The 24,635-nt window shown below is 50.6% G+C and overlaps 3 protein-coding genes across 12 annotated transcripts in view; 1 reads left to right on the forward strand and 2 right to left on the reverse strand.

Moving 5' to 3' along the window:
- Positions 1 to 1,190: 1,190 nt before the first annotated feature.
- Positions 1,191 to 7,670, forward strand: LOC115619852 (solute carrier family 22 member 13-like). 2 transcript variants are annotated; one of them, XM_030512764.1, is made up of 10 exons: positions 1,191 to 1,718; positions 2,754 to 2,857; positions 3,199 to 3,353; positions 3,913 to 4,081; positions 4,412 to 4,532; positions 5,104 to 5,198; positions 5,481 to 5,695; positions 6,163 to 6,271; positions 6,424 to 6,634; positions 7,153 to 7,670. In XM_030512764.1, exons 1-10 carry the CDS (start codon positions 1,335 to 1,337, stop codon positions 7,246 to 7,248), a joined length of 1,659 nt encoding a protein of 552 aa, XP_030368624.1. In that variant the 5' UTR covers positions 1,191 to 1,334; the 3' UTR covers positions 7,249 to 7,670. The 2 variants fall into 2 exon arrangements, with proteins under 2 accessions (XP_030368624.1, XP_030368629.1); XM_030512769.1 differs by lacking the exon at positions 7,153 to 7,670 and having other exon boundaries at positions 6,428 to 6,557.
- Positions 7,671 to 11,652: 3,982 nt separating this feature from the next.
- Positions 11,653 to 20,813, reverse strand: LOC115619867 (solute carrier family 22 member 13-like). 3 transcript variants are annotated; one of them, XM_030512797.1, is made up of 10 exons: positions 19,439 to 20,808; positions 18,140 to 18,243; positions 17,212 to 17,366; positions 16,926 to 17,094; positions 16,453 to 16,573; positions 15,787 to 15,881; positions 15,079 to 15,293; positions 14,214 to 14,322; positions 13,849 to 14,073; positions 11,653 to 13,722 (listed from the first exon to the last, which is right to left on the reverse strand). In XM_030512797.1, exons 1-10 carry the CDS (start codon positions 19,808 to 19,810, stop codon positions 13,629 to 13,631), a joined length of 1,659 nt encoding a protein of 552 aa, XP_030368657.1. In that variant the 5' UTR covers positions 19,811 to 20,808; the 3' UTR covers positions 11,653 to 13,628. The 3 variants fall into 3 exon arrangements, with proteins under 3 accessions (XP_030368657.1, XP_030368667.1, XP_030368675.1); XM_030512807.1 differs by lacking the exon at positions 13,849 to 14,073 and having other exon boundaries at positions 19,439 to 20,623; XM_030512815.1 differs by lacking the exon at positions 11,653 to 13,722 and having other exon boundaries at positions 13,913 to 14,069; positions 19,439 to 20,813.
- Positions 20,814 to 20,949: 136 nt separating this feature from the next.
- The window catches only part of LOC115619882, a 47,264-nt gene continuing 43,578 nt past the window's right edge, over positions 20,950 to 24,635 (reverse strand). For all 7 annotated transcript variants that reach the window (XR_003995154.1, XR_003995146.2, XR_003995149.1 and 4 more), the window contains one exon: positions 20,950 to 21,362. Coding sequence is in view for 1 of the 7 variants with exons in the window: in XM_030512843.2 (XP_030368703.1) it covers positions 21,339 to 21,362 (24 nt within the window). In the remaining 6 variants the exon portion in view is untranslated. The remainder of the gene's footprint in view (positions 21,363 to 24,635) is intronic.

The raw sequence follows: 24,635 nt of genomic DNA on the forward strand, positions 1-24,635 counted from the left end.
CAGGCTGTCACCAAGCCTCTTGCCATGAGATTGAAAATACTTCTGTGACCTGGCACTGGGCCACTACCATGGAGATGGAGGAGACCACGAAGATACTCCAAGGGCTGGAGCACCTTTCCTATGGAGATGGGCTGAGAGAGCTGGGCTTGTTCAGCCTGGAGAAGAGAAGGCTCCAGGGAGATCTTAGAGCAGCTTCCAGTGCCTAAAGGGGCTAACAAGGAAGTTGGAGAGGGATTTTTGACAAGGGCAGGTAGGGACAGGACAAGGGGGAATGGCTTTAAACTGACAGAGGGGAGATTTAGGTTACATATTAGGGAGAAAATCTTTACTGTGAGGGTGGTGAGGCCTTGGCACAGGTTGCCCAGAGGAGCTGTGGCTGCCCCATCCCTGGCAGTGTTCAAGGCCGGGCTGGATGGGGCTTGGAGCAACCTGGTCAAGGGGAAGGAGTGCCTGCCCGTGGCAGGGGGTTGGAACTGGATGAGCTTTGAGTTCCCTTCCAGCCCAAACCATTCTGTGATTCTATCTCCCCCCCGCTGCTGAGTTTCCAGGTGGAAAGGAACCTCCCCTGGATGGTGTGCACCTCTTGAAATTTCTGTCTCACTCAATGGGAATGCAGTGTGAGTACAAATCCCAACCCAGAGCATTGCTTTGTCTTCACATTTGCATGCCGACAGTTGCCTAGAGCTGCAGGGTTTGTCTTGGGTTTAGGTACCAGTTCCAGCCCTGTGAAAGCCTGTCTCTGCAGATCTGGCTGCCAGTGTTGGCCACTGGGGAAACCTTAAACGAGTTGGTGGCATCCCATGCATGGCTTGCTTGTGGTTGTACAGGGAAGCTGCAAGAGCTGAAGGAGAAGGAGGAACCACAGCCAACTGGTTGCTTTTCCTCATCTCCCGCTCTGCCCATCCATTAGCATCACTCACTTTATTCCCCTGGCCTTTTCCCAGCTCTTCATCATGCTGGGCTGTTTCAGCCCCTCTGAACCTTGCTTTCTCTAGTGGAACTGCCGGGGACTGTCTTAGTGATTCAGCAAACGCAGTGCTTGCAGCTGCTTTGGAGAAGAGTCTTTTCCCCTGTCAATGACACCTGGCCCTGGAAGGTTGCCAGGTTCCATGAAACAAGGGTCCTTCTGCTCCAGCCAGCACCCTATGCTTGTGGGTGGCACAGAGATGATTAATATATTACATGGTGTACTTAGGACAGGTAAAACATCAGGCATTAAGTCTATCCTGACTTCACATATTTGTGGTGGCTGCCTACGACTGCAGGGCTTATCTTAGGTTTAAACATTAATTCCAGTTCTCTGCAAAGTCTGTCCCAGCACTGTCCTGTTCCAGATGCAGCTCCCAATGTCGGGCGTCGGGGAGATTTTGAAAACAGTTGGCGAGTTTGGGCCGTTTCAGAAATGGCTGGTGCTGTTCACCTTGCTTCCATGCTTCACTCTGTCTTTCCACCAGTTTTGCCAGCTTTTTATGGTTCCAGATGAGCCTCATCACTGCAACACCAGCTGGATCCGTGCCATCGGTCCCAACCTGACAGAGGAAGAGCAGCTGAACCTCACCCTGCCCCGGGATGCAAATGGGGAGTACGAGCAGTGCTCCATGTACTCGCCGGTGGACTGGGACCTCGACTCCATTGTGGCGTACGGCCTGAACGCCACGGAGAAGTGCAGCAGTGGCTGGGTGTACCCTTCAGCACAAGCACCGTCTCTGCTGACCGAGGTCTGTAATCGCCTTTTGACATGCCAGGGATGCGGAGGGGATGGGGCACGCAGACAGTTGCTGTGTCCTGCAGTTCAGTCAAAGCTGATGCTGGGCTGAGATGTATATCAGGTGTATTTTGGGGACCTTGGCTCCACCACCCAGCCCCCTCTTGTGGTCCTGGAGTGGTTGCAGACAAGCAGGCTGTGATATAGATACCAGCAGGGCCACAGGCAGAGTCAGTGGAGACATTAATCGCTCCTGGTGGGACCTTTTGGGTCTCCCTGTCCCAGGTGACCCTCTGCAGACATGGAGTAACCTTCCAACTTGCCCCTGTGCGCAGCTTTGTGCTTCAGACACCCTGGCCAGGGGAAGGAGGCAGAGCTCAGTGCTTGGTTTCTACTCACGCACAGGCTGGGGAGCTGTGAGGATGAGCAGCAGTGGCGTGTCTGCCTCAGGGTCTCTGCATCACCGCTCCAGCTCAGCTTGTTGCAAACATCATGAGTTCCTCACCACTCTTTGCTCTGTGCAGAGGTACCAGGTTCAACAAGCACAGGAAAGCTTGTGAAGCCACCCCTCTAATGGTGAACAGGAGCTTCAGTGAGCAGTGCTGAGCTTCTTCTAGTGCTTTCTGACCTCTCTTTTATTTCCTATTCGTGATCTTCCCTATGTGACTCTATAGATGCCCTCGGGTGCTGGCGGCTGCAGAACATCCCTCTAACAGAAACTGTTTGGCCCAGGAGTCAGCACTGCACTCCTCCCTTCTCTGGGAGGGCAGGCACTCCAGGAGGAAGGAAACTGTCGGGACTTCTGTCCCAAGTCCTACTTTAAGCAAAATTTGCCACCCAGGAGGCTCCCCTGGGGGTGCCTGGGCTGGAGGGGAGTCCTGCAGGTCCCAGTTCCTTGGAGAGGGGCACCACTGAGAGCCCCATGGGCTAGTCCCACCACTGACCTGTGTGCTGTGTACATACAGTGGACACTCACACCCCCGGAGGGAGGATCAGAAAGCATCTGCAGCCTGTTGAGAACAAAAGCATCTGTGTTTCCTTCCTCCAGTTTGACCTGGTGTGTGACAGGAAAGACCTGAATGACATCTCCCAGTCCGTCTACATGCTGGGGATGTTCCTAGGAGCCATGATCTTTGGGCCACTGAGTGACAGGTGAGGAAACAAAACTACATGTCCAGGGCCCGTGCAGAGCCAGCATGCTGCTCTGAGCCTGGCTGAGCACTGCACCCTGTGCGTTTTGTCACCGCTCCTCGCTCACAGGGACCCTGGCCAAAGTCCTGAGGTCCCGTGAGGACACGGCCACACAGGGGGTAGAAGGGAGAAAGGCACAGTGTGTGTGCAGGGTGCTTCACATGTCAACCCAGAGTCTAGTCTTAGCAAGCCCTATCACCCTCAAGAGAGGGTGATACAGTCACTGTGTAACCCATTGGGCTCTTCCCCACCTCTGCGGGGCCTCTCCAGATACCAACCATGTCTTCCCTCTTCCTCTCCAGGATAGGCCGCCGGCCAGTCATTCTGATCTCCATCTTCCTCCAGGGCTTGTTTGGGGTAGCAATCGCCTTTGTGCCCCATTTTGATGTGTACATGGCCTTCAGGTGTGTCGTGGGGGCTTCAGTGTCAGGGATCACCATGACGATACTGTCCTTGGGTGAGTAAGATGCCCATGCCCTGAGGCAGGCAGATGTGGCCTCACAAGATGCAACAGGAAAGCTCTGTAAAGAAATTATCATTTATGACATGAAAAATACTGCTGTGAGGACAGGTCTTTCTCTGCACTGTCCATTGGCACTTTGGCATCTCCTCAAGGCTAAGTGAGAGCCACAGGGAGCATCTCTCCCATGCCAGTGCTCAGAGGGGGGCAAGGGGACAACCTCCCAGCTCAGGAGGTCGGTGCAGGGAGGGAGCACAGTGACTATGGGGCATGATCGATTTGGGCCCCAGCCCTGCCCCAGGGAGGGGCTCTGTGGATACTGAGAGCAAGGAGAAGACATACCTGAGCTTCATGTCCTCTTGCAGAGGAGCAGGGCACCCTGACGGTAAGGAGAGGTGATGCATTTTATGAAACACGGGCGACTTGCATGTGTGACTGATGCCAGAGCTCTGGCTGCTGGTCTCCTCACCTTCGGGGAGCTCTTCTCCAGGGGAGGAGTTTACACCAGGGGAAATAATTTTTATGGATGACCCTGAACCTTCATTATTCTTCTCAGCTACAGAATGGGTCGGTGTCTCCCAGCGGCCAAAGGCAGTGCTTACTTCTCACTGCTGCTTCGCCATCGGTCAGATGATTTTGGCTGGCTTGAGTTATGGTATTCACAACTGGAGGCTGCTGCAGATTACAGGATCTGCTCCAGTGTTTGCTCTTTTCTTCTACATCTGGTAAGCAGGAGCAGGGCAGAGCTTCATGAAGACATGAGAGTAGTGGGTGTGAGGGGTGGCAGTGAGGAGGCATCAGCTCAGGAGCAGGCTGGGTCTTCCCCATTAGAGTATAGGTGATGAAGGGACTTCTGCAGAGATCAGCACATCTTCTTGGAACACTGAACCTCTGAAAGCAGCAACTGCTTTGCTGCAGGTCCTCAAATGTGGCCTTTGAAGCCTAAAGATAGGGTACGTAATGCTCATTGTTTGCTGGATATGGTAATGGGGAGGTGGGCTGTGTGGAAACCCAGCAGGTCACAGCAGCATCTCTGCATTTCATCTGCTTGGCAGGGTGCTCCCAGAATCCGCCCGGTGGCTGGTGATAAAAGGCAGGATAGAAGAAGCTAAGAAGGTCCTTCAGAAGGCAGCATCCATCAACAAGCGCACCATCCCACCGGAACTCCTGGAGCAGGTACCTGCAGTGGCTGCGGAGCTGCTTGTTGTCTGCAGAGGCTTTCCTCTGCGCTTGCTTTGGTAGCAGCCCCTGGAGCTGAGGTCATCCCATGAACACCCTTCCATGGCCACTGGGGATGATTTGGGGATGGATGTGGGTGACTCCAGCTTCAGCTGCGCTGCGCCGAGACAAGGCCAGGGAAGAGGCTCAGCTGCTGCTGAGGCTCAGCCTGGAGCTTTCTGGAATCTAACTGGGATATGGAAAGGACTCAAACGCTTCCCTGGCTTTTGTTCTATTTAGTCAGTGTTTTTCCCTGCACAAATGCCTGAAGGGGGGTCGCCTCCTTGCTCACCCCAAGGTCCCTGCACTGGGGAGATGTTCATGCCGAGGAACCTCTTGGTCACCAAAGCAGTGCACTGGGCACCCGGAGCACAGGCACGGGAGCCCAGCCCCAATGGGCCTCCTGCCCTCCCAGAACATTCAGGGTCACAAGCCTGTCCCGCTGAGGCTTTCCTTCGGCTGCAGACGGAAAGGAGCTCGCCAGGGGTTTCCTTTGCCTCGTCTGACTCTGGCTTTCTGCATTTTGCAGTTGAAGCCTGAGACTCAGCCCAAGCCTGGAAATCCTCTGGATCTCTTTCGGAAGAAGCACCTCCTGAAGGTGACTTTAATCATGTTGTGCACCTGGTAAGACATGTCCTGCTCCCCTCTTCCCAAACTTCTAGGTGAAGAAAAGCAGAGGTTGAGGGTTACTCATAATAGTAATTTGTGATTTTTTGGGTGTTACTGGTGGTTGTTTCAGTTTCTGGATATTCAAGGTGTTGTGTGGTTTGTGGGAAAGGTTAGAGCCATTCCATTTATGTCCCCTTGCAAATGCCATGTCTTAGTCAAAATGTTGTCATTGGAGATCATTATTGTATTTTCTCATGGCCAATAGATACGCTCAGTGCCACCCTGCCTGGCTTTCAGGTTTGTGAACAGCCTTGTCTACTACGGGTTGAGTCTGAATGTGACAAACTTTGGTCTGGACATCTACCTGACACAGCTTGCCTTTGGAGCAGTGGAAATTCCAGCCCGTATTGGTTGTATCTTCGTGCTGCAGCGGTTCGGGAGGAAGAAAACCCAGGCTGTTCTCCTGATACTGAGTGGCTTGGTGTGTCTGATCATCATTGGCATCCCTGAAGGTGACTCATCTCTTCCCTGAGAGGACAACCTCTGGGACAGGGAGGCACACAGCCCAACCCTTCCCTTGTTGGTGCAGATCCCGTCCTCCTGGCCAGGCTGGCTCACTTCCCTCAGGGCTTGAGCTGCTCTTGAGCCATGGCCTCAAGTGACTTGGTTCACTCCCCAGACCCCATTCTGATCAGCAAACTGTTACTGTCAATTGTGATAGGAGAGGGTAGAGCTGAGCCCAGTAGGTCACCTATTAGCAGGATAGTCCTCTGGGAAAATTACTATGTGGGGAGGTGAGATGGTGAGCTGAAAGTGGCCCCCAGGCCAGAGCTGGTCCTCAGACCATGCTCAGGCACTGTCAGAGGCGATGGCTCCCTACAAGTGATGCAGTTGTTGCCGTGCATCCCCAAGCCTCCATCCCTGAGTGGTGCTGGGCCCTCCATCGTCCCACAGCAGTGGTGTCTCCTCCTCCCCTTAGACCAGCCCGTGGTGATCACAGTAATGGCCATCATTGGCAAGTTTGCAGCCACGGCCTCCTTCTCCACCTCCTACATCTACTCCGCAGAGCTCTTCCCCACAGCCGTCAGGTGAGGTCTCCCCACGCATTGAAGCTTCCCCTGCCATGGCTGGTGGCAGTGATGGGGCAAGAGCTCAGTTGTCCCCATGGCTGCGCTCAGTCCATGGTGCCCCAGGGGATGGTGCCCCCTGCCCGCCCCTCGCACTGCCCCTCGATCCCCAGGCAGACCGGCGTGGGGCTGTGCTCGATGTCGGCGCGGCTGGCAGGGACCATGGCACCCTTGATGCTCCTGCTGGAGAGATACAACCCAGCCATCCCCATGGCCATCTTCGGCAGCACCCCCGTGGTAGTGGGGCTGCTCTGCTTCCTGCTGCGCGAGACCCACGGCACCGACCTGGTGGATGACACAGGGGATGGCTGCCCCCCAGCTCAGGTGGGGAACCAGCGGTGCCTCTTGGTCAGGGACATGGGGTGCCAGTGCTGTGGGAGGCTGTTGGCATTGCATGGGCTGGGGCTGGGGGTTTCTTTGAGGCTTACAGTGGTGGGAGGGCAGGGAGTGGGGCTGCCCCACTGTAAAGAGAGGGAAGGGGGCCCCATAACCCCACCCATGGTGGTCATCCTTTCATTCCTGTCCATGGGACGGAAGGGCTCCAGGAATGGCTGGTTCTTCGCTTGCCTTCCTCTGCCCTCTCCAGGGAAGGGTTGGTGCCTTATAGCCGTGTTCTCTGGCTTTTGGACTCCCCTATCTACTAGCCTTCCTTCCCCATGGGACTGGGAGGAATTGCATTCCGATACACTTTTTGTCCCGCTGGGAGAAGGGTGTCAACAGGGACACAGAGCACGAGTGGTCAATGGGAAGCCAGGTTGCTAATGGCTGCGTGTCTCAGAGAAGGCTGCCATCAGCTCACAATGGGTCTTTCTTTGCTTTTAAACTTTTTTCCCTTTCATTAGGCCCGTGAAAATGCCAACAGCAGCTCTGAAAATGGATATGTGAAAGGAAAAGATGGTGGCCAAGACTATGAGTGCACAAAGAGCACTCACTTCTAGCTGAGCCTGCAAGTGGCTGTGGATAAAGGCAACTAGTGCTGTGCCAGCACTGAGGACAGGCAGGGCCTCCATCTGCAGGACACCACCGCCTCTCAAGCAATCACTGCCAATTCTTGTTTTTCCTTTCTTTTTCGCCTTCCTGCATCTCCCCCTATAGCTTGTCCTCAGGCTCTGCTTGCTCTCTGGTGTTCAACAGTGCTCTTGCTAGAGAAAATCTGATGCTTTTCATGTAAGGGTATGCGGGTTTGGGCTGGGATAGAGTTAATTTTCTTCACAGTACCTAGCATGGCGCAATGTTTGGATTTGTGCTGAAAACAGAGTTGGTAACACAGGAATGTTTTAGTCGCTCCTGAGCAGTGCTTGCACAGAGGCAAGGCCTTTTCTGCTCCTCACCCCACCAGCGAGCAGGCTGGGGGTGCACAAGGAGTTCGGAGGGGACACAGCCAGGACAGCTGATCCCAACTGACCCAAGGGATAGTCCATACTACATGAAGTCATGCTCAGCATATACAGCTGGGAAAGAAGAAGGAAGGGGAGACGTTTGGAGTGATGGTGTTTGTCTTCCCAAGTCACTGTTAGGTGTGATGGAGCCCGGCTCTCCTGGAGGTGGCTGAACACCTGCCTGCCAATGGGAAGTGGTGAATGAATTCCTTGTTTTGCTTTGCCTCTGCATGCAGCTTTTGCTCTACTTATTCAACTGGCTTTATCCCAAGCCTTGAGTTTTCTCACTTCTACCTTTCCAATTCTCTCCCCGATCCCACCAGGCAGAGTGAGCAAGTGGCTGTGTGGGGCTGAGCTGCCAGCTGGGGTTAAACCACTACAGTCCTTTTTGGTGCCCAGTGTGGGGCTCAAAGGGGTAGACATAACAACAGGTTTGATTAGAATGTGTTAGATTGAATTTATAGCTGTTATTGCTGTTTATCTAGTAATTGACAGGCTTCTGTTCTTGCCTTACTGTACATTTGAGTCTAGAGCCCATTAGTGGCTGCTTTTTGTTTTCGCTGCTTGCTGTAGTGCTGCACTGCTTATCATCTGACTCTGCTGTGGCTGCGAACATTCTGATATCAGCCATGGCGATGTGCCTGGGATGGCAGATGGCTGGGGCATCACTGTGCTGCTGTACTGGACAGGCTGGAACTGGAGTCAAAGAGACTATGACCTGTGGATGAGTCCACAGGTGAGAGCAGGACACCCGGAAGAGTCTGTGGCTGTGGATAAGTCCACACCAGAGCAGGTACATCTCAAAGCATCTGTGGCCATGGTTATGTCAGTGCCACAGCAGGTACGCCTCTGAAGGGAATGTGGCCCAAGGATAAGTCCACGCTGGAGAAGGTATACCTTGAAGCATCTGTGACTGTGGATAAGTCCATGCTGCCGCAGGTACACCTTTAAGCATTCGTGGTTGTGCATGAGGTCATGTTGGAGCACCTCAAAGCATGGACCATGGATAAGCCAGTGGCGGAGAGGGACTGTAGACATGGGTAAGGCTGTGCTGCAGCAGGTGTATCTCTGAAGGCACTGTGGCCCATGGATAAAGCCATGCTGGAGCAGGTGCACCTCACAGTGACTGTGGTTGTGGATAAGTCTATGCCGCAGCAGGTATTTCTCTGGAGGGACTGTGGCTCATTGATAAGGCTTCACTTGGAGCAGATACGTCCCTAAAGGGCTGCAGTCTATGGATAAGTCCAAGCTGCGGCAGGGGCAAGGAAAGGAATTCATTGCAATATTAAACCCTATGGTGTGGTCCAAAGGGTCCCAGGGTGGAGATTGTAATGGAATTACCTTTAAACTGTTGTAGCCCATGATTTGAGATGTGTGTTATAGGAATTACTACAGCAGAAACCACCTGAACCCATGAAGGACAAGCCTTCTGAGAAGCAGTGCAAGTGTGGCAGTGATCTGACCTGAGCTGGCTTTGGTGCCTAATAACTCCATGCAACACACCACCTCTCCTGTCCTTATGAGTGACCACTGTAACAGATGGAGGCCAAAGTCATAGACTGCATGAACTTGATGGACATTTTGTGGACATTTCTGGACATTTTACAGGGGTGGTTGCCATTAGGTGTATGTCTTCACAAGTCGCTGTTAGGTGTGATGGAGCCCTGCTTTCCTGGGAATGGCTGAACACCTGCCTGGCAATGGGAAGCGGTGAATGAATTCCTTGGTTTGCTTTTCTTGTCTGTACAGCTTTTGCTTTACTTATTAAACTGTCTTTGTCTGAACCCATGAGTTTTCTCACTTCTATCATTCTGATTCTCTCCCCCATCCCACCAGGGGGGTGTGAATGAGTGGCTGTGTGGGGCTGAGTTGCCAGCTGGGGTTAAACCATGCCAAAGGGGAAAAAAGAAAGAAAACGGGGTGGAGGCAGCACAGTCTCTTCCTTTTTCCTGGCCTGTCTCCAGGAACGTGAGGCTCTGATCTTTGTGCAAGTGAGACACCTGCTAGGGGACTGAAAAGACTTGCAGTGGGGTGCTGTGCTGACTAAAGAGAAAGCCAGAGCAGATGCAAACTGATAACAATCTCACATTTGGAAGAAGGAGTGATTTCTCTTGAGGGTCTATCATGATCTCCTCACCCTCTCTTAAAAACGCTCCTTTTTATTTATTTATCTTTAAAATTTGAGGTACTCAGCTGAGAAAAGAAGATGCGATGGGAGAAACAGCAAGCAGTGAGCAAGGGTGCCTAACAGGCAGCAGAATTTCTGCTGTTAATGCTGGTTGCTTTGAATTAAAGTGTGTCGTGATGCTTTGTGCATGGAAAATTGGGCTGTGGTGTAGGACTACATTAATTTGTCTGTTCCAGGAAACCGAGAGACATTGTAGCAGCTGGTCTCTTAGAATGAAGTGCAAATCTTTCTGGGAACTATCAAGTTTATTCCACTCTGTTCTAGTCTGCTCCTTCTTGCTATATCTATTTCTGTCTCTAAATGGTTTAGGACCACTTTTGTCTTGCACTATAAAGAAACAGCATGTGCTGTTCCTGTGCTCCCTCTTACCTCCTGTCCTTTGAGATGACTTTCTTTTACCACTGGTTTGGTGCAGACGATGCCCAGAAGTTACACAGTGGTGATGTTCCAGATTTGCCTGTACACAGCTCAAAGGCTATTTTCTGGTAGTGCCAAAAAGCTTTGCAATTCTCATCCTTGTTATCATGCCTGCACGTTTTCCATGGATCAAAATAGCCCACAGATATGCAGCTTGCTGAAGTTTTGGATAAAATCAGTGGCATGTCACAATACCACACCAGGAGGGGCTATCTGCTTTCCAAAGGATTTGCTCCGGTGCTCTTGTTCATTGGCCATGAGTACAAAGGAGCTTGGTCCTCTGTCCTTGGAGAAGGCTGTGAGCTGCTTCCTTCTGGCTTTTATGGAAAATAAGGCATAGAGGATAAAGGCTGAGGGAAGAGATTGGAGGAAAATGCTCCAAGTTACTGAGTGAACCACAACTCCTTTGGGGAGTTCTGCTCTGTTTCAGCCAACTTCATAAAAAAAGGCGTCCAGTCACATCCTGATGTACTTCTGCTTCCACCTCATTTGTGCCTCCAGCAGGCTGAAGATCCATTTCCTCTTCTCTTCTCTAGACCACTGCACCTGGTTAGTTTGAAGACCACTTTTGGCTGAAGAGTACCTGAATAGCTTGACTCATGACAGTTTTGACTCATGACTGTTTTGACCAGGGCAGCAGAAATGGGAGGCTGCCCAATGGTTTTGCTGTGTCTTAATGTCACTGCTACCTGGCCCACGTATGGTCTTGCACTGTAATAAATAGAGCTCACAGCAGAGTTGATCTAAGTGTGGTGGCATAGCATGAGAGAATGCAAACACGCTTTTGAATGCATACAGTGGGATGTTTTGGGCTCTCATCATGATGAGGTTAAGGACAAAGGGTAAAAGGTGCCTCAGGTGACCTGCAGGGATAACTAAGGGAAAGAAGATGACCCTATAGCCCAGGGAAGGGAGATAAAAGATTGAAGAGAAGGTGAGGACAAAACGGGGTAACAAGTTTTAGCTGGGAAAAGCAGATGCAAGACCTTAACAGAGTGGCTTACCAAGCCATGACTGGAGGACCAGTTGTGGGAAGGTGCTGAAGATAGCAGAGGTGAGCAAATGCCAGGGACACTGTGAAGGGTTTGCTGAGGCATACCAATAAGTATCCAAGTCTTCTTCAGGCTCTCCTGTAATACAAATTATACTCTGAGTTTGATAAGAGACACTTGTAATGCAATAGTGAATAATAAATGGCGTTGACTTTTTTTCCTACTGTTTCACAGTTGGCCTTTGTAACTGCTATTGGCTCTGGAGTGTTTTCTACACAGGAATTGCAAGTCTGTAATTTAACACGCAGATGGAAACATATTTTGTTTCCATCAGCCACAAACAATGCAGAAACAGAGCAGAATGACTGAGTTCAATTAGGACTTCTTTTATTTCCAACTCTTCAGACGGATGATCTATATTTAATTTCTCTACCAGCGGCTGTGGAAGCTTCCCAAATTGTGCGGTGTATGATGCAATTCTTAGTTGCCAGCTGGTTTAAACCATGACACAGTTAAACTGAGTGGACATCTGGACTGCTCTTCCCAGTCATGGCCAGCCTTTACAAGTGACCTTGGTTGGCTGCTGCCAGTTGACCCACAGTATTTTAGTGTCATCCAGTGTCACAAAAAGAAAAAGAAGGGTGGCTTACTCTCCTGCACTACTTGTTTGCAAGCAGAGAATATATTCAGCACCTTTTCATGAAGCTATCTCTTCAAACCACAGCACTACTCTTGGTCAAAGAAGAAGGCTGGTCACTCAGGTTTGTAGCATCCTTTTGCTTCTGACTGCTATGTGCTGCAGTACATGGTGTTTTGAAGGCTGGGGAGTCCCAAGTCCAGGCCAGGCATGCTTGGAGGTGATATTCACTTTGTGTTTTGGCTTTAATGCACAAAATCTCCCCAGTGTTACATGGGGACTGGCCATGGCTGGAGATGTGGCAGGGCATTTGCAGGATCTGGGCTTTAGCACTGAAGGGCAAAGAAGCTGGTGAAAGGTCTAGAGCACAAGTCTTATGAGGAGCAGCTGAGGGAACTGGGGTTCTTTAGTCTGCAGAAAAGGAGTCTCAGGGAAGACCTTATCACCCTCTACAACTACCTGAAAGGAGGTTGTAGCGAGGTGGGGGTCAGTAACAAGTGATAGGACAAGAGGAAACAGCCTCTGGTTGAGCCAGGGAAAGTTTAGATTGGATATAAGGAAAAATCCCTTCACCAAAAGGGTTGTCAAGCATTGGAACAGGCTGCCCAGGGCACTGGTGGAGTCACCATCCCTGGAGGTATGTAAAAGATGTGTAGATGTGGCACTTAGGGACATGGTTTAGTGGTGGCCTTGGCTGTGCTAGGTTAATGGTTGGACTCAATGATCTTAAAGGTCTTTTCCAACCTCAGTGATTCCACAGCTCTACAATTCTGTGACTCATCACACAGAGTCAAGAGATGAGCATTAATGCTGCTCCTCCTCACTCCTCAGCCATTTTCTGCTGGATCCCTTCCTGCAAGCTTTGCTTTGGTCATGGATCTGGGGACTTCCCAGCATGGGGCTGGGAGGAAGAAGAGGACAATGTCCTCTAGTCAAAAGGCAAGGTTCAGGATCCTGATTCCTCTGCCCCACATCCAGGAGTCAGGGTTTGTTGATGTCGCTGTCACCAAGGATGCGCTGATTATCTCGGTGGTCCCTGTGGGGTTCCTCTGGCAACAGGAGAAACTGTTTCGCTCCATAGTTCCTCACCTCAGGGAACAGGGCCAGGCCAGGCTCTGCTGGCCCTCCATGCCTTAAATATCTCTGGCCCTGCCTGACCAGCTTCTTCAGCAGTGGGGGATGTTGTGATACATAGAGTCACAGAATCATAGAACCTGGGTCTCCTCCAAGGGGGAAATGAAGGTCGAGAAGTTGTGACCTGAACACAGACAAATATAAGTGAGGGTGTAAGTGTAGGAGCAGGGCCTCACTCCTATGTGAAGGCTCGGACTGACAGGAGGGTCGACGGCCCGAGCGACTAGTGCAGGAGGGACACAGCCCGGCGCTCGCTTGCCCAGTACTACCACTCTACTGGCGATTCTTTATTGCTGTAAAACACGACAGGGATGGTTCCACGGGTACCAGTTTGCAAAGGACTGGGAGACACGTCGGGAGGACTCACACAGCCAGGCATAAGAGACTGGGCTTCAGGAACAGTTTGAAGTGCATTGTTTCCAAACACAGAGTGACACAGATCTCCTCTCCCTCTGATCACAAATATTTTGTTGATCATCTGAAAGACCAGATTCCAGACAGCAATGCCTCATGGGTCTGCTTCAAGAAAAGTTGGATTAGGCAAGACCTTTAGTATATGCCTGTCCCTTCATCACTTGCTCTTCAAGAATGCGCAGTTGTCCGTCTCCAAGTCTACTCCACCCTCTGTGGCGTCTGTCTTGGACAAAGCTTCCGGACTCCTGTTGCTGAAGACAAGAAGGAGAGAGAAAGAGATGATACAGTTTCCATCCTTATTTCTGACATATTTTCTTTGCCTTAAATTTGCACCTTTGGATTATTTTTGCCCTACATTCAGAGCTCCAACTTCCCACCTTATCTGGGGGGTTACCCCCTTGATGTCATCCATCCCCATGTCATCCACCAGCTCGGTGTCGCGGGTCTCGGGCAGCAGGAAGCAGAACAGCCCCACCACCACGGGGGTGCTGCCGAAGATGGCCATGGGGATGGCTGGGTGGAACCGCTCCAGCAGGAGCATCAGGGGTGCCATGGTCCCTGCCAGCCGCGCTGACATCGAGCACAGCCCCACGCCGGTCTGCCTGGGGAGCGAGGGGCAATGCGAGGGGCGGGCAGGGGGCACCATCCCCTGGGGCACCATGGACTGAGCACAGCCATGGGGACAACTGGGCACTGCCACCAGCCATGGCAGGGGAAGCTTCAATGCATGGGGAGACCTCACCTGATGACCGTGGGGAAGAGCTCTGCGGAGTAGACATAAGAGGTGGAGAAGGAGGCTGTGGCAGTAAGCTTGCCGATGACAGCCAGGACAGTGGTCACCACGGCCTGGTCTAAGGGGAGGAAGAGATACCTACATTGTGATCTTCATGGACAAGGTTCAGTTGGGAACAAAGGTCTCTGCAGTGGGATTTATTAGGGCAGCCCTTTCTAATGGGCTTACCAAGCAAATCTACCACCTAACCCATTGGAAATCATTCCTAGCGCACCCTTACCTGGAAAATACCATCTGGACAACGGGCAAAGACAACCCAGACAACAGGAATTTCCTAAACCCACAACTGGATTGAGCCACTGAGTGACTACGAGTCTTCAGGGAGTGCTCAGTTGGAAATATGTCCATGAGCTTGAAAGCATAGGGCAGCCCCTCACTTTCCTTCAACTTTATTCACAGCGCTAGCACAGCAGCAGAGGTGAGAGTATGGACTGTGGCAATGTGCAGGCGGAAACAGGTAAGGGTGAGGGAGGCGTTTGCTTTTCCTCTGTGTCTAGAGAATGGAGGCATGGTGGCTTTTAAAACTCCTGCTACACCTTTCTGAGAGGAGGTGGTGGTGTCTAGTGGTTGGTGTTGTATAATGGACACCGTCTGTCAAGGGCCAGGAGCTGTGGAAGGAGCAGGCAGAGCTCTGAAGGAGGAGAAAGCCATGCAGAAAAGAAGCCAACACATTAGCAGGGCAGCCCCTTGGGCTCAGCCCCTGTTAGTGAATGTGGGTCTGTGGCCAGCCAGGCTAGGAGGATGGATCTGAACCAGCACAGAGCCGGCTGGGGCTCTTCTGACTGTGCTCTCAGGATGAGGAGAAGTTGTTCACCTTCAGGAATGCCAATGATGATGAGACACATCAGGCCAGACAGCAGCAGGAGAACAGCCTGGGTCTTCTTCCTCCCAAACCACTGCAGCAGGAAAATGCAGGAAAATCGAGCTGGTAACTCTACTCCTCCAAAGGCAAGCTGTGTCAGGTAGACGTCCAGACCAAAACTTGACACACTAAGGCTCAGCCCATAGTAGACAAGGCTGACTGCAAACCTGAAAGTGAAGTGAAATAGAAAATGTAACAAGGTGGATTTTCTAGGGGTTTATCCTCAAAAATGAGGGTGGTCAGATCATACATAATGTATTCAAACTTCCAGAAATCTCCGTTTTAGTTCTAGTGACCATCTGTGACAATTCTGTGGGATGTAATTACATGAGATAAAGCAATATAGATCCCCACATGCTCAGTAACTTTTACACTGCACCCAGAACTTCTATGGGTACAGAAAAATACCCCAAGTCCCGGCGTAGCCAAAAACTGGAATTGTTCCAGCCTTTCTCACAAAACCCACAGAATCTTGAACAGTCAGCTTCTCCCCATGCCCAGACAAGCTAGATCAATACGGGGAGACAGAAAGATGGCAGATGAACACAAAGTCATAATCATGATCCCAAAAATCACATGAAGTGAATTTACAGTTCTTGTCAACCCTCAATCTCTTCTTCACCTAGAAGTTTGGGAAGAGGGGAGCAGGACATGTCTTACCAGGTGCACAACATGATTAAAGTCACCTTCAGGAGGTGCTTCTTCCGAAAGAGATCCAGAGGATTTCCAGGCTTGGGCTGAGTCTCAGGCTTCAACTGCAAAATGCAGAAAGCCAGAGTCAGACGAGGCAAAGGAAACCCCTGGCGAGCTCCTTTCCGTCTGCAGCCGAAGGAAAGCCTCAGCGGGACAGGCTTGTGACCCTGAATGTTCTGGGAGGGCAGGAGGCCCATTGGGGCTGGGCTCCCGTGCCTGTGCTCCGGGTGCCCAGTGCACTGCTTTGGTGACCAAGAGGTTCCTCGGCATGAACATCTCCCCAGTGCAGGGACTTTGGGGTGAGCAAGGAGGCGACCCCCCTTCAGGCATTTGTGCAGGGAAAAACACCGACTAAATAGAACAAAAGCCAGGGAAGCGTTTGAGTCCTTTCCATATCCCAGTTAGATTCCAGAAAGCTCCAGGCTGAGCCTCAGCAGCAGCTGAGCCTCTTCCCTGGCCTTGTCTCGGCGCAGCGCAGCTGAAGCTGGAGTCACCCACATCCATCCCCAAATCATCCCCAGTGGCCATGGAAGGGTGTTCATGGGATGACCTCAGCTCCAGGGGCTGCTACCAAAGCAAGCGCAGAGGAAAGCCTCTGCAGACAACAAGCAGCTCCGCAGCCACTGCAGGTACCTGCTCCAGGAGTTCCGGTGGGATGGTGCGCTTGTTGATGGATGCTGCCTTCTGAAGGACCTTCTTAGCTTCTTCTATCCTGCCTTTTATCACCAGCCACCGGGCGGATTCTGGGAGCACCCTGCCAAGCAGATGAAATGCAGAGATGCTGCTGTGACCTGTTGAGTTTCCACCCAGCCCACCTCCCCATTACCACATCTAGCAAGTACGAGCATCACATGTGATCGTTTGGGTCTAAACACCTTCTTGTGTCAGGTTTTTCAGCCCTGCATTTAAGCCCCAAATGCCACATTTGAAAACCTGAAACAAACAAGGTGCCCCAAGGAGATCTGCTGATCTCTGCAGAAGTCCCTTCATCACCTATGCTCTAATGGGGAAGACCCAGTCTGCTCCTGAGCTGATGCCTCCTCACTGCCACCCCTCACACCCACTGCTCTCATGTCTTCACAAAGCTCTGCCCTGCTCCAGCTTACCAGATGTAGAAGAAAAGAGCAAACACTGGAGCAGATCCTGCAATCTGCAGCAGCCTCCAGTTGCGAATACCATAACTCAAGCCAGGGATAATAGTGTGACCAATGGCGAAAAAGCAGTGAGAAATAAGCACTGCCTTTGACCGTTGGGAGACACCGACCCATTCTGTAGCTGAGAAGAAGAATGAAGGTTCAGGGTCACCCTTTACATAACATGCAGCACTATCTTTTATTATTGCACCTTGCCAGGCCACATCTTTCTGCCCCAAGGCAAGTGCATCCTACTCACCCAAGGCCAAAGCAGTAATCATAATTCCTGACTCCGCAGTCCCCACGACACATCTGAAGGCCATGTACACATAGAAATGGGGCACAAATGCGATTGCTACACCAAACAAGCCTTGGATGAGCATGGAGATCAGAAAGACTGCCCGACGGCCTATTCTGTGGAAGAAGAGGGAAGACATAGTTGGCATTTGGAGACATTCCATGGAGATGGGAAGAGCCTAGGTAGAATACAAAGTTATTTGAGAACCATTCACATCAGAGGAGATCTGGCATCCATATGAACCAAACCCCTCTATGTGCCCCAAGACATAACTGGCAGAAAAAGGGACATCTCCACTTTTGAACCGCCCCAGTGCTAGCAAAGGCAAAAGGAGATGCTGCGAAAGGAACCAGGTCTTGAAGGACCCCCATGTCCTCTCTCTTGAGAACAGTGAGGATCAGTCTGAAATGGGCTGCAGTGCTGGTTCTCCTGTGAGGCACCCTGTACACATGGTGTGCCTTTCTCCCTTCCGTGTTCCCTGTGTGGCCATGCCCTCTAGGGAGCTGAGAACTTTGGTCCAGGTCACCATAAGCTGAGCAGCGCAACAAGAAGGACAGAAACATAGTCTGGTTAACATAGCTGAAGGTGGGTCCAACTCTGTGCCCAAATGCAGGTTTCTGGGATTCCTGGAGACACAGTTGGGTAGCTAAGAAACCAGCTGAGGCTAGAACTGTGATTCCTGAAGGATCATTCCACAAGGCTGTATCTGTCTCCCTCTCTTTTCAGCCCTCAGACAGCTACGGACATGTCAAGTGGCCCCTGACAAGGTGTCCTTGCTCAGGCAAGGAGGGAGTATTTCGTGCTCAAGTACATGGACATCCTGAACTCTCTACTGGCCTGTCCCTGGGTGATGGGCAATAACTCTGGGAATGTGGTTGTGTTTCCTCACGTGTCACTTAGTGGCCCAAGGATGATGGCTCCTAGGAGAAGTCCCACCATGTAGATTGCCTGGGAGACGTCATTCAGGTCCTTCCTGTCGCACACCAGGTCAAACTAGAGGAAGGAAACACAGATGCTTTTGCTCTTGACAAATTCCAGCTGCTTTCTGAGGGTTGGCAGCCCTTCTGGTCCATGGTGGATCCAGGAGCTGGGTGCCTGAGCTCTTGCTCCAGCCCCTGGGAGCGGAGAACCCACCCACAAGGACACGAGCCTCCATGGTGTGCACATAGAACACAAGTCAGAGGTGGGACAGGCGTATGAGGCGCTCAGCCTTCCTCTTCATCGTGGTGCACATCTGTGTGCTGGGACCTGCAGGACTCTCGTCCAGACCAGGAATCCTCAAGGGATCCTTCTGGTTGGCAATTTTTGCTTAAAATAGGACCCTGGGGGCAAGAGTCCTAGTAGCTTTCTCTCTGGCTGCAAAGACAGGGCAGGGTGGGAGGAGGAGGAGGGCAGAGCATTGTTTTCTCTGGTAAAGAAGGACTGGTGCAGGAGCGGGAAGGGACACAACAGCTGGTGAGAAGCCTCTAGAGAAGCTGGCTGTGAAATGGCCACAGTGCTCCAGGGATCCCAAGGAGACTTTGTAAATACCAGAGGCTGGCCTCTCTCCTCTGGTTTCAGCTCGTAAGAAAGTCCTGGATCTGGGAGTGAAGAAAGAAAGGAGGGAGAGAGGGAGAGAGGGAGAGAGAGAGGATTGAGGGAAGGTGAGAGGGGAACAGAGGCCCAGAGAGGGAGAAGCTGGGGATGCTGACAGACAGAGCCAGTGCTCAACATGGCAAGACATGCCATGGGATGTCTTGTTGCAGCCCTGAATGTCTCTGAAGGCCTCAGAAATATCAATGGCAAGCCCTTGGAAAACAAATGTCTTTTACAGAGAAAGTGATGAAGGAGAACCAGGCTGGGGAATAAGGCAAATTGTGTCAGGGAGACTCAAAATGTCACTCCAGGCAAGATGGCTTCAACGGCCTGATTGCTGGAAAGGTGAGGATGGCGGGCAGAGCATGTGGTGGACTAGCACCCCCACCACCTCTACCTGAGGTCCCCCTGGGCATCTACATCAAGGTCTTCCTGCAACGGCCTCCCAACTACGAAAGCTGCAATTTGTGTGATGGAGCCAAGGTCCCCCAGTGCCTGGTGTAAATCTCAGCCTGACTGCACCATAGCTGGCATTGGCTTACCAAACTACAGGACAGGATATGCCCATCCTTTCCCTTCCATATCCCCGGCACGCCAAAAGGCGATTACAGACCTCGGTCAGCAGAGACGGTGCTTGTGCTGAAGGGTACACCCAGCCACTGCTGCACTTCTCCGTGGCGTTCAGGCCGTACGCCACAATGGAATCGAGGTCCCAGTCCACCGGCGAGTACATGGAGCACTGCTCATACTCCCCATCTGCATCTCGAGGCAGGGTGAGGTTCAGCTGCTCTTCCTCCGTCAGGTTGGGACCGACAGCACGGATCCAGCTGGTGTTGCAGTGATGAGGCTCATCCAAAACCATGAACACTTGGCCAATCATTTGGAAAGGATTAAGAAGCAGTGGGAGGGAGATGAGCAGTACCAGCAATTTCTGGTATAGCCCAAACTCCCCCACAGCACTTATGAGGTCTCCAAACTCAGTCATGATGACTATATCTATGGCCAGGCTGCACTAGGGCACATTGATTAAATAGGCAAATATTAATGTTTAAACTGTGAGCACTAAACCCCTAATCATATGTGATAAATTTAGCACTTGTATCAGCACGTTTTTCTGTTAAGATGATATATTGCAGTGTTCTTGGGTGTACTTTGTCACCAATCATTCCCTCCCTGCTCTTGGGGCTAGAACAAAGGTGCCAAAGCATTGCCGCTCTTGCAGGCAGCATGGGGACAGTTTATCTTGTCCCAGCTCAGACTATCTTCCCGGGCCTCCTAAGGGCAACTGTGATGCAGTGCAAGGTTTTTTCCTGAGATGTGAAGTTGTGACTCTGAAAGTGAGGGCTGATTTTCCTAAGTGTGGTAGAGCAAACAGAGTAAATTTGCTTCTCTCATTAATCGCTTAATGGATATATAGCCCATTCTGGAGACTGTAGGAAAGGGAAGCAGAAAAGCACTTCTCCTCTGGATCAGGAAATACAGCTGGTAGTCAAGTAGACTTGGTCTTTACAGCCTTGTCCCAAGCTGTCAGTTTTAATTTGCCCCATGTAGAAACCCTGGCTAGTCATGAAACTGGATCTAAACTACAGTGTTTTGAGGAGAATCCTAAAATAGATTTGGCTTAGAGAGTACCCTTAAGAAAAGCAGAGCACGTTACGCACACAGACATACAGAGCACACAGGATTTGGGGATAAGAAATGACACTAGCTTGGCTTTGCTAGAGGTTCTGATGTCACTTGAAAAGCAGATTGACCTGCTTCCTGGACAACCTCCCAAAGTGGTTTGTATCTTTATTCGTGGAAACTGGAAAGCCAGATTGTCCTCACTATATGAAATTTGGTGTGTAATTTGTCAAAGGTCTCCTGGCTGCTTCCACCAGAACTATAAGGACACTGACCTGCTTGCTTCATGTCTTCTCTCAAATTCTTTGCCCTTCAGTCTCAACACAGATAGTATGTCTGAGCCTCCAGCAAAGTTACTGAAGGATCACACAAGTCTGGATTGGTGTTTCATGAGTGGGAATGGCACTGTTGTATTTATGGAAGCGGGAAGAGGGGTTGAAGATAGGATCTTAAAACGTCACTCCCCAATCTGGGGTGGGAGAAGGAGGTCATACTGATTAATGCTATTGGGAGTAAAGGAAGAGAGGAGTAAAGTTTACTTAGAGTTGTGTAAATTTGCACCAGTGATGTGCATGTATCATATGCTTGCATCACATACATGGTCAAAAGTGCCACTTGCCTCCAGATCCACATCCTTGAATGAGAGGACTTGCTATTATTCAGAGACATGCCTTGAACAGCAGGTTGAGCTAAGCAACCTCCAGAGGTTCCTTTTACCCTAAAACCACCTCTGGCCATGTCGTGGGATGACTTGGCCAAGGAGATCCACTGTGGCAGAAACATTTTGACCCTGTCCTGACAAACAGGGAGTAGGTGCCTTTTCCATCAGTGTGCGACAAAGCTGAAGTCTTCCACCTTACCCTGTTGTGTGTGGCTCATGGTTTTCCCTCCTACTCCTCAGCCACCGTCATGTCCTGTGGAAAAGAGGTCAGATTTTGACTATAAAAACTCCCTGGGGGAGACCCAGACATGACTGCAGTCTCATGCGATAATGCAGATGTGACTTCTTGAGTTCTTCCTAATGTTACCAGACAGACTCTTCTGAAGCCTTGGGAAAGCTTCAGTCCTTTGTGAACTCTGCCACCCTAAGATGACATTTCTCATAGAAAGACATTGTTCTTATGACTGTCTTCATCATCTGGGACTGAGGGGGTCAATCCTGCATGTGGAGCTATCTCAGGGACAAAGGCTGGGTCAGCCCTGCAAACTTCTGTTTCCTGGATTGCCACTGCTAGCGTTTCTGTCCTTATTTCCGTCTGTTTAACAGTATTGCCCTGGTAGATTATTAACACTTGAAAGGCCTCTTGAAAATGGAAAAGACTCCATCAGAGGGCATGAGAAATCATCAGGTCTCAGAAAAGACCTGGATGGACAGCTGGAAAGCTTGTACCTCCATGTACAAATGTCGAGGACTAGGGGAAGGGAGAGGGAGCATCCAAGAGAGTAAGTCAGAAAGAGAAACCATTGCCTGTGGAGGGAGGCTGGTGCAGGCAGTAGGGTATTGATGCACTAATTAATGACTTGGTTTTTCTCTTACATGGCTCTGCACATCAGGAGTAACTGTGGTTGGAGACCCATTTGGACACCTGTATGTTGGGGATAGTTGCGGCTAGAACAGATTTGTATCCACCAGCTGTGGTGGTCCTGCATTTTCCCTCTTCCTCTTAGTGCTGGCAGATACTCAGAGTATTTCAGGCACAGGAAACCGGCCACTCCTTGCCACTGTTTCAGTGAAAGCTGCTTGATCCCTGAAAGTTTTGAGGTCTTATTTCTCCATCTCTAAAAGCAGCTTGACCCTGTTTCAGGCAGGGCTGTGAGATGGCAGCACCGTTGTCCCAAGTCTCTTGCCCCATCCCAAGGAGAGACTGACTTCAACATTTAATGAGTCATGAAATTTTCAAGTTTCAGGACATCTCTCTTTTCCCTGATTCATGTTGACTGAACACTCTCCCTGCACAGCTTTATTCCTCCAGCAGATTGGACAGAGCCAGGGTTGTTTTGTCACTGGAGAGGCAGGAAGGTTGTTTTTTAATTTTCACTTTATTTAAAAATTCATTATTTCTTTTTTTTTTCCCCCTCCATAGACAGCTGATTAAAACAGATGAAATGATATGCTCCACGATCCTTTTCGTAACACACGTGTTCTTGCTTTGGCCCTCTGAGGTTTCTGGTGAGTTTGTTGATCATTTATCATTAGTATAATTGTTAACTTCTATAACAATTCTGTTTTGTCAGCAAAGGACAGGCAGGGACAGTCAGAGTGCAACCATACAGGGAGAGTATGTAGCAATGTCCCCACACTCCAAGACTTCAAGAGACTTGGGTTCTCTTTCCTCCTCTGCCTTTCAGACTGTGTGACCTCGGCAAAGTAATTTCACTTATCTTTGCTCATCATTGCAAAACAAGGCTAATGGTGGTGACCTTCTATGTGAAGCAATTTTGTAGTCTATTGAAGTCAAAATACAATGAGGGGAGTGAGGTATCACTATTATTAGGTGTAGGCAAGCCACCCAGTAAAAAAGTGTATGATTTATCATAGGTTGGATTTATCTCTGGATGAATAAATGTAGTTGTCTATATGTGAAATAGATACGTAAGGTTGCACCGTAGTTAGTGGAGATGGATTGACACAGTCTAGAGAGCTGTTAGCTATTTGAATGTAGTTGTCTGTTCTAGGGTGGGCTGAATCACCTCCCAGACTGTACTTACTAATTGTCCATTGACTCTGATGTGGGCTTAAGCATCTGATTTACATTGAAACTCTAATATCACAGACACCTAAATCTTAGTTGGAGAAAAATCATAGAATCATAGAATAGTTAGGGTTGGAAAGGACCTTAAGATCATCTAGTTCCAACCCCCCTGCCATGGGCAGGGACACCTTGCTCTAAACCATGTCACCCAAGGCTCTGCCCAACCTGGCCTTGAACACCGTCAGTGATGGAGCATTCACAACTTCCTTGGGCAACCCATTCCAGTGCCTCACCACCCTCACAGTGAAGAACTTCTTCCTTGTATATAATCTAAACTTTCCCTGTTTAAGTTTGAACCCATTACCCCTTGTCCTATTACTACAGTCCCTAAGGAAGAGTCCCTCCCCAGCATCCTTATAGGTCCCCTTCAGATACTGGAAGGCTGCTATGAGGTGTCCATGCAGCCTTCTCTTCTCCAGGCTGAACAGCCCCAACTTTCTCAGCCTGTCTTCACACGGGAGGTGCTCCAGCCCCCTTATCATCCTCGTGGCCCTCCTCTGGACTCGCTCCAACAGCTCCATGTCCTTTTTCTGTTGAGGACACCAGAACTGTACACAGTACTCCAAGTGAGGTCTCACAAGAGCAGAGCAGAGGGGCAGGATCACCTCCTTCGACCTGCTGGTCACATTTCTTTTGATGCAGCCCAGGATACGGTTGGCTTTCTGGGCTGCAAGCGCACACTGCCGGCTCATGTTAAGCTTCTCATCAACCAACACCCCCAAGTCCTTCTCTGCAGGGCTGCTCTGAATCTCTTCTGGGCCCAACCTGTAGCTGTGCCTGGGATTGCCCTGACCCAGGTGTAGGACCTTACACTTGGCTTGGTTAAACTTCATAAGGTTGGCATCGGCCCACCTCTCAAGCGTGTCAAGGTCCCTCTGGATGGCATCCCTTCCCTCCAGCGTATCAACCGAACCACACAGCTTGGTGCCGTCAGCAAACTTGCTGAGGGCGCACTCAATCCCACTGACCATGTCACCGACAAAGATGTTGAACAGAACCAGTCCCAACACCGATCCCTGAGGGACACCACTCATTACAGGTTTCCAACTGGACATAAAGCCGTTTACCACAACACTTTGCGTGCGGCCATCGAGTCAGTTCCTTGTCCACTGAGTGGTCCATCTATCAAATTGATGTCTCTCCAATTTAGAGACAAGGATGTCATGCGGGATCTTCATCCTACAGCCTCAGCTTTGCCTTTGCCCATTGCATTTTACTTGCTCACTTGTGGCCAAGGATTTGGTTCCCTCCTGATAATGGCATTCTCTTCTCATTTGAGTTTCTAGTTCTTGATTAGCTTGTTGCTTATGGCTGCTTGCTGGTTGGACCTCTTCAGAGGTCTGTCTCCTCTCTGCCATGCAGACTGTGGCTATGCAGGCATCCTCTGAGGGACCTCAGCAGTAGATTGTGTGGAGGATCCCTTCCGCAGAAGAC

Source organism: Strigops habroptila, chromosome 1 (genome assembly GCF_004027225.2).
Source record: "Strigops habroptila isolate Jane chromosome 1, bStrHab1.2.pri, whole genome shotgun sequence".
Lineage (NCBI taxonomy): Eukaryota > Metazoa > Chordata > Aves > Psittaciformes > Psittacidae > Strigops > Strigops habroptila.

Bases quoted from the DNA above. Each gene is read 5' to 3' on its own strand.
- LOC115619867 (XM_030512797.1), bottom strand. From the start codon at position 19,810: ATGACTGAGTTTGGAGACCTCATAAGTGCTGTGGGGGAGTTTGGGCTA. The intron at 17,095-17,211 runs GTGAGTAGGATG...TCTTCTTCTCAG, and splicing joins GATTACTGCTTTGGCCTTGG to CTACAGAATGGGTCGGTGTC. The intron at 15,882-16,452 runs GTACCTGCAGTG...TGCATTTTGCAG, and splicing joins CACCGGAACTCCTGGAGCAG to TTGAAGCCTGAGACTCAGCC.
- LOC115619852 (XM_030512764.1), top strand. From the start codon at position 1,335: ATGCAGCTCCCAATGTCGGGCGTCGGGGAGATTTTGAAAACAGTTGGC. The intron at 2,858-3,198 runs GTGAGGAAACAA...CTTCCTCTCCAG, and splicing joins TTTGGGCCACTGAGTGACAG to GATAGGCCGCCGGCCAGTCA. The intron at 5,696-6,162 runs GTGACTCATCTC...TCCTCCCCTTAG, and splicing joins CATCATTGGCATCCCTGAAG to ACCAGCCCGTGGTGATCACA.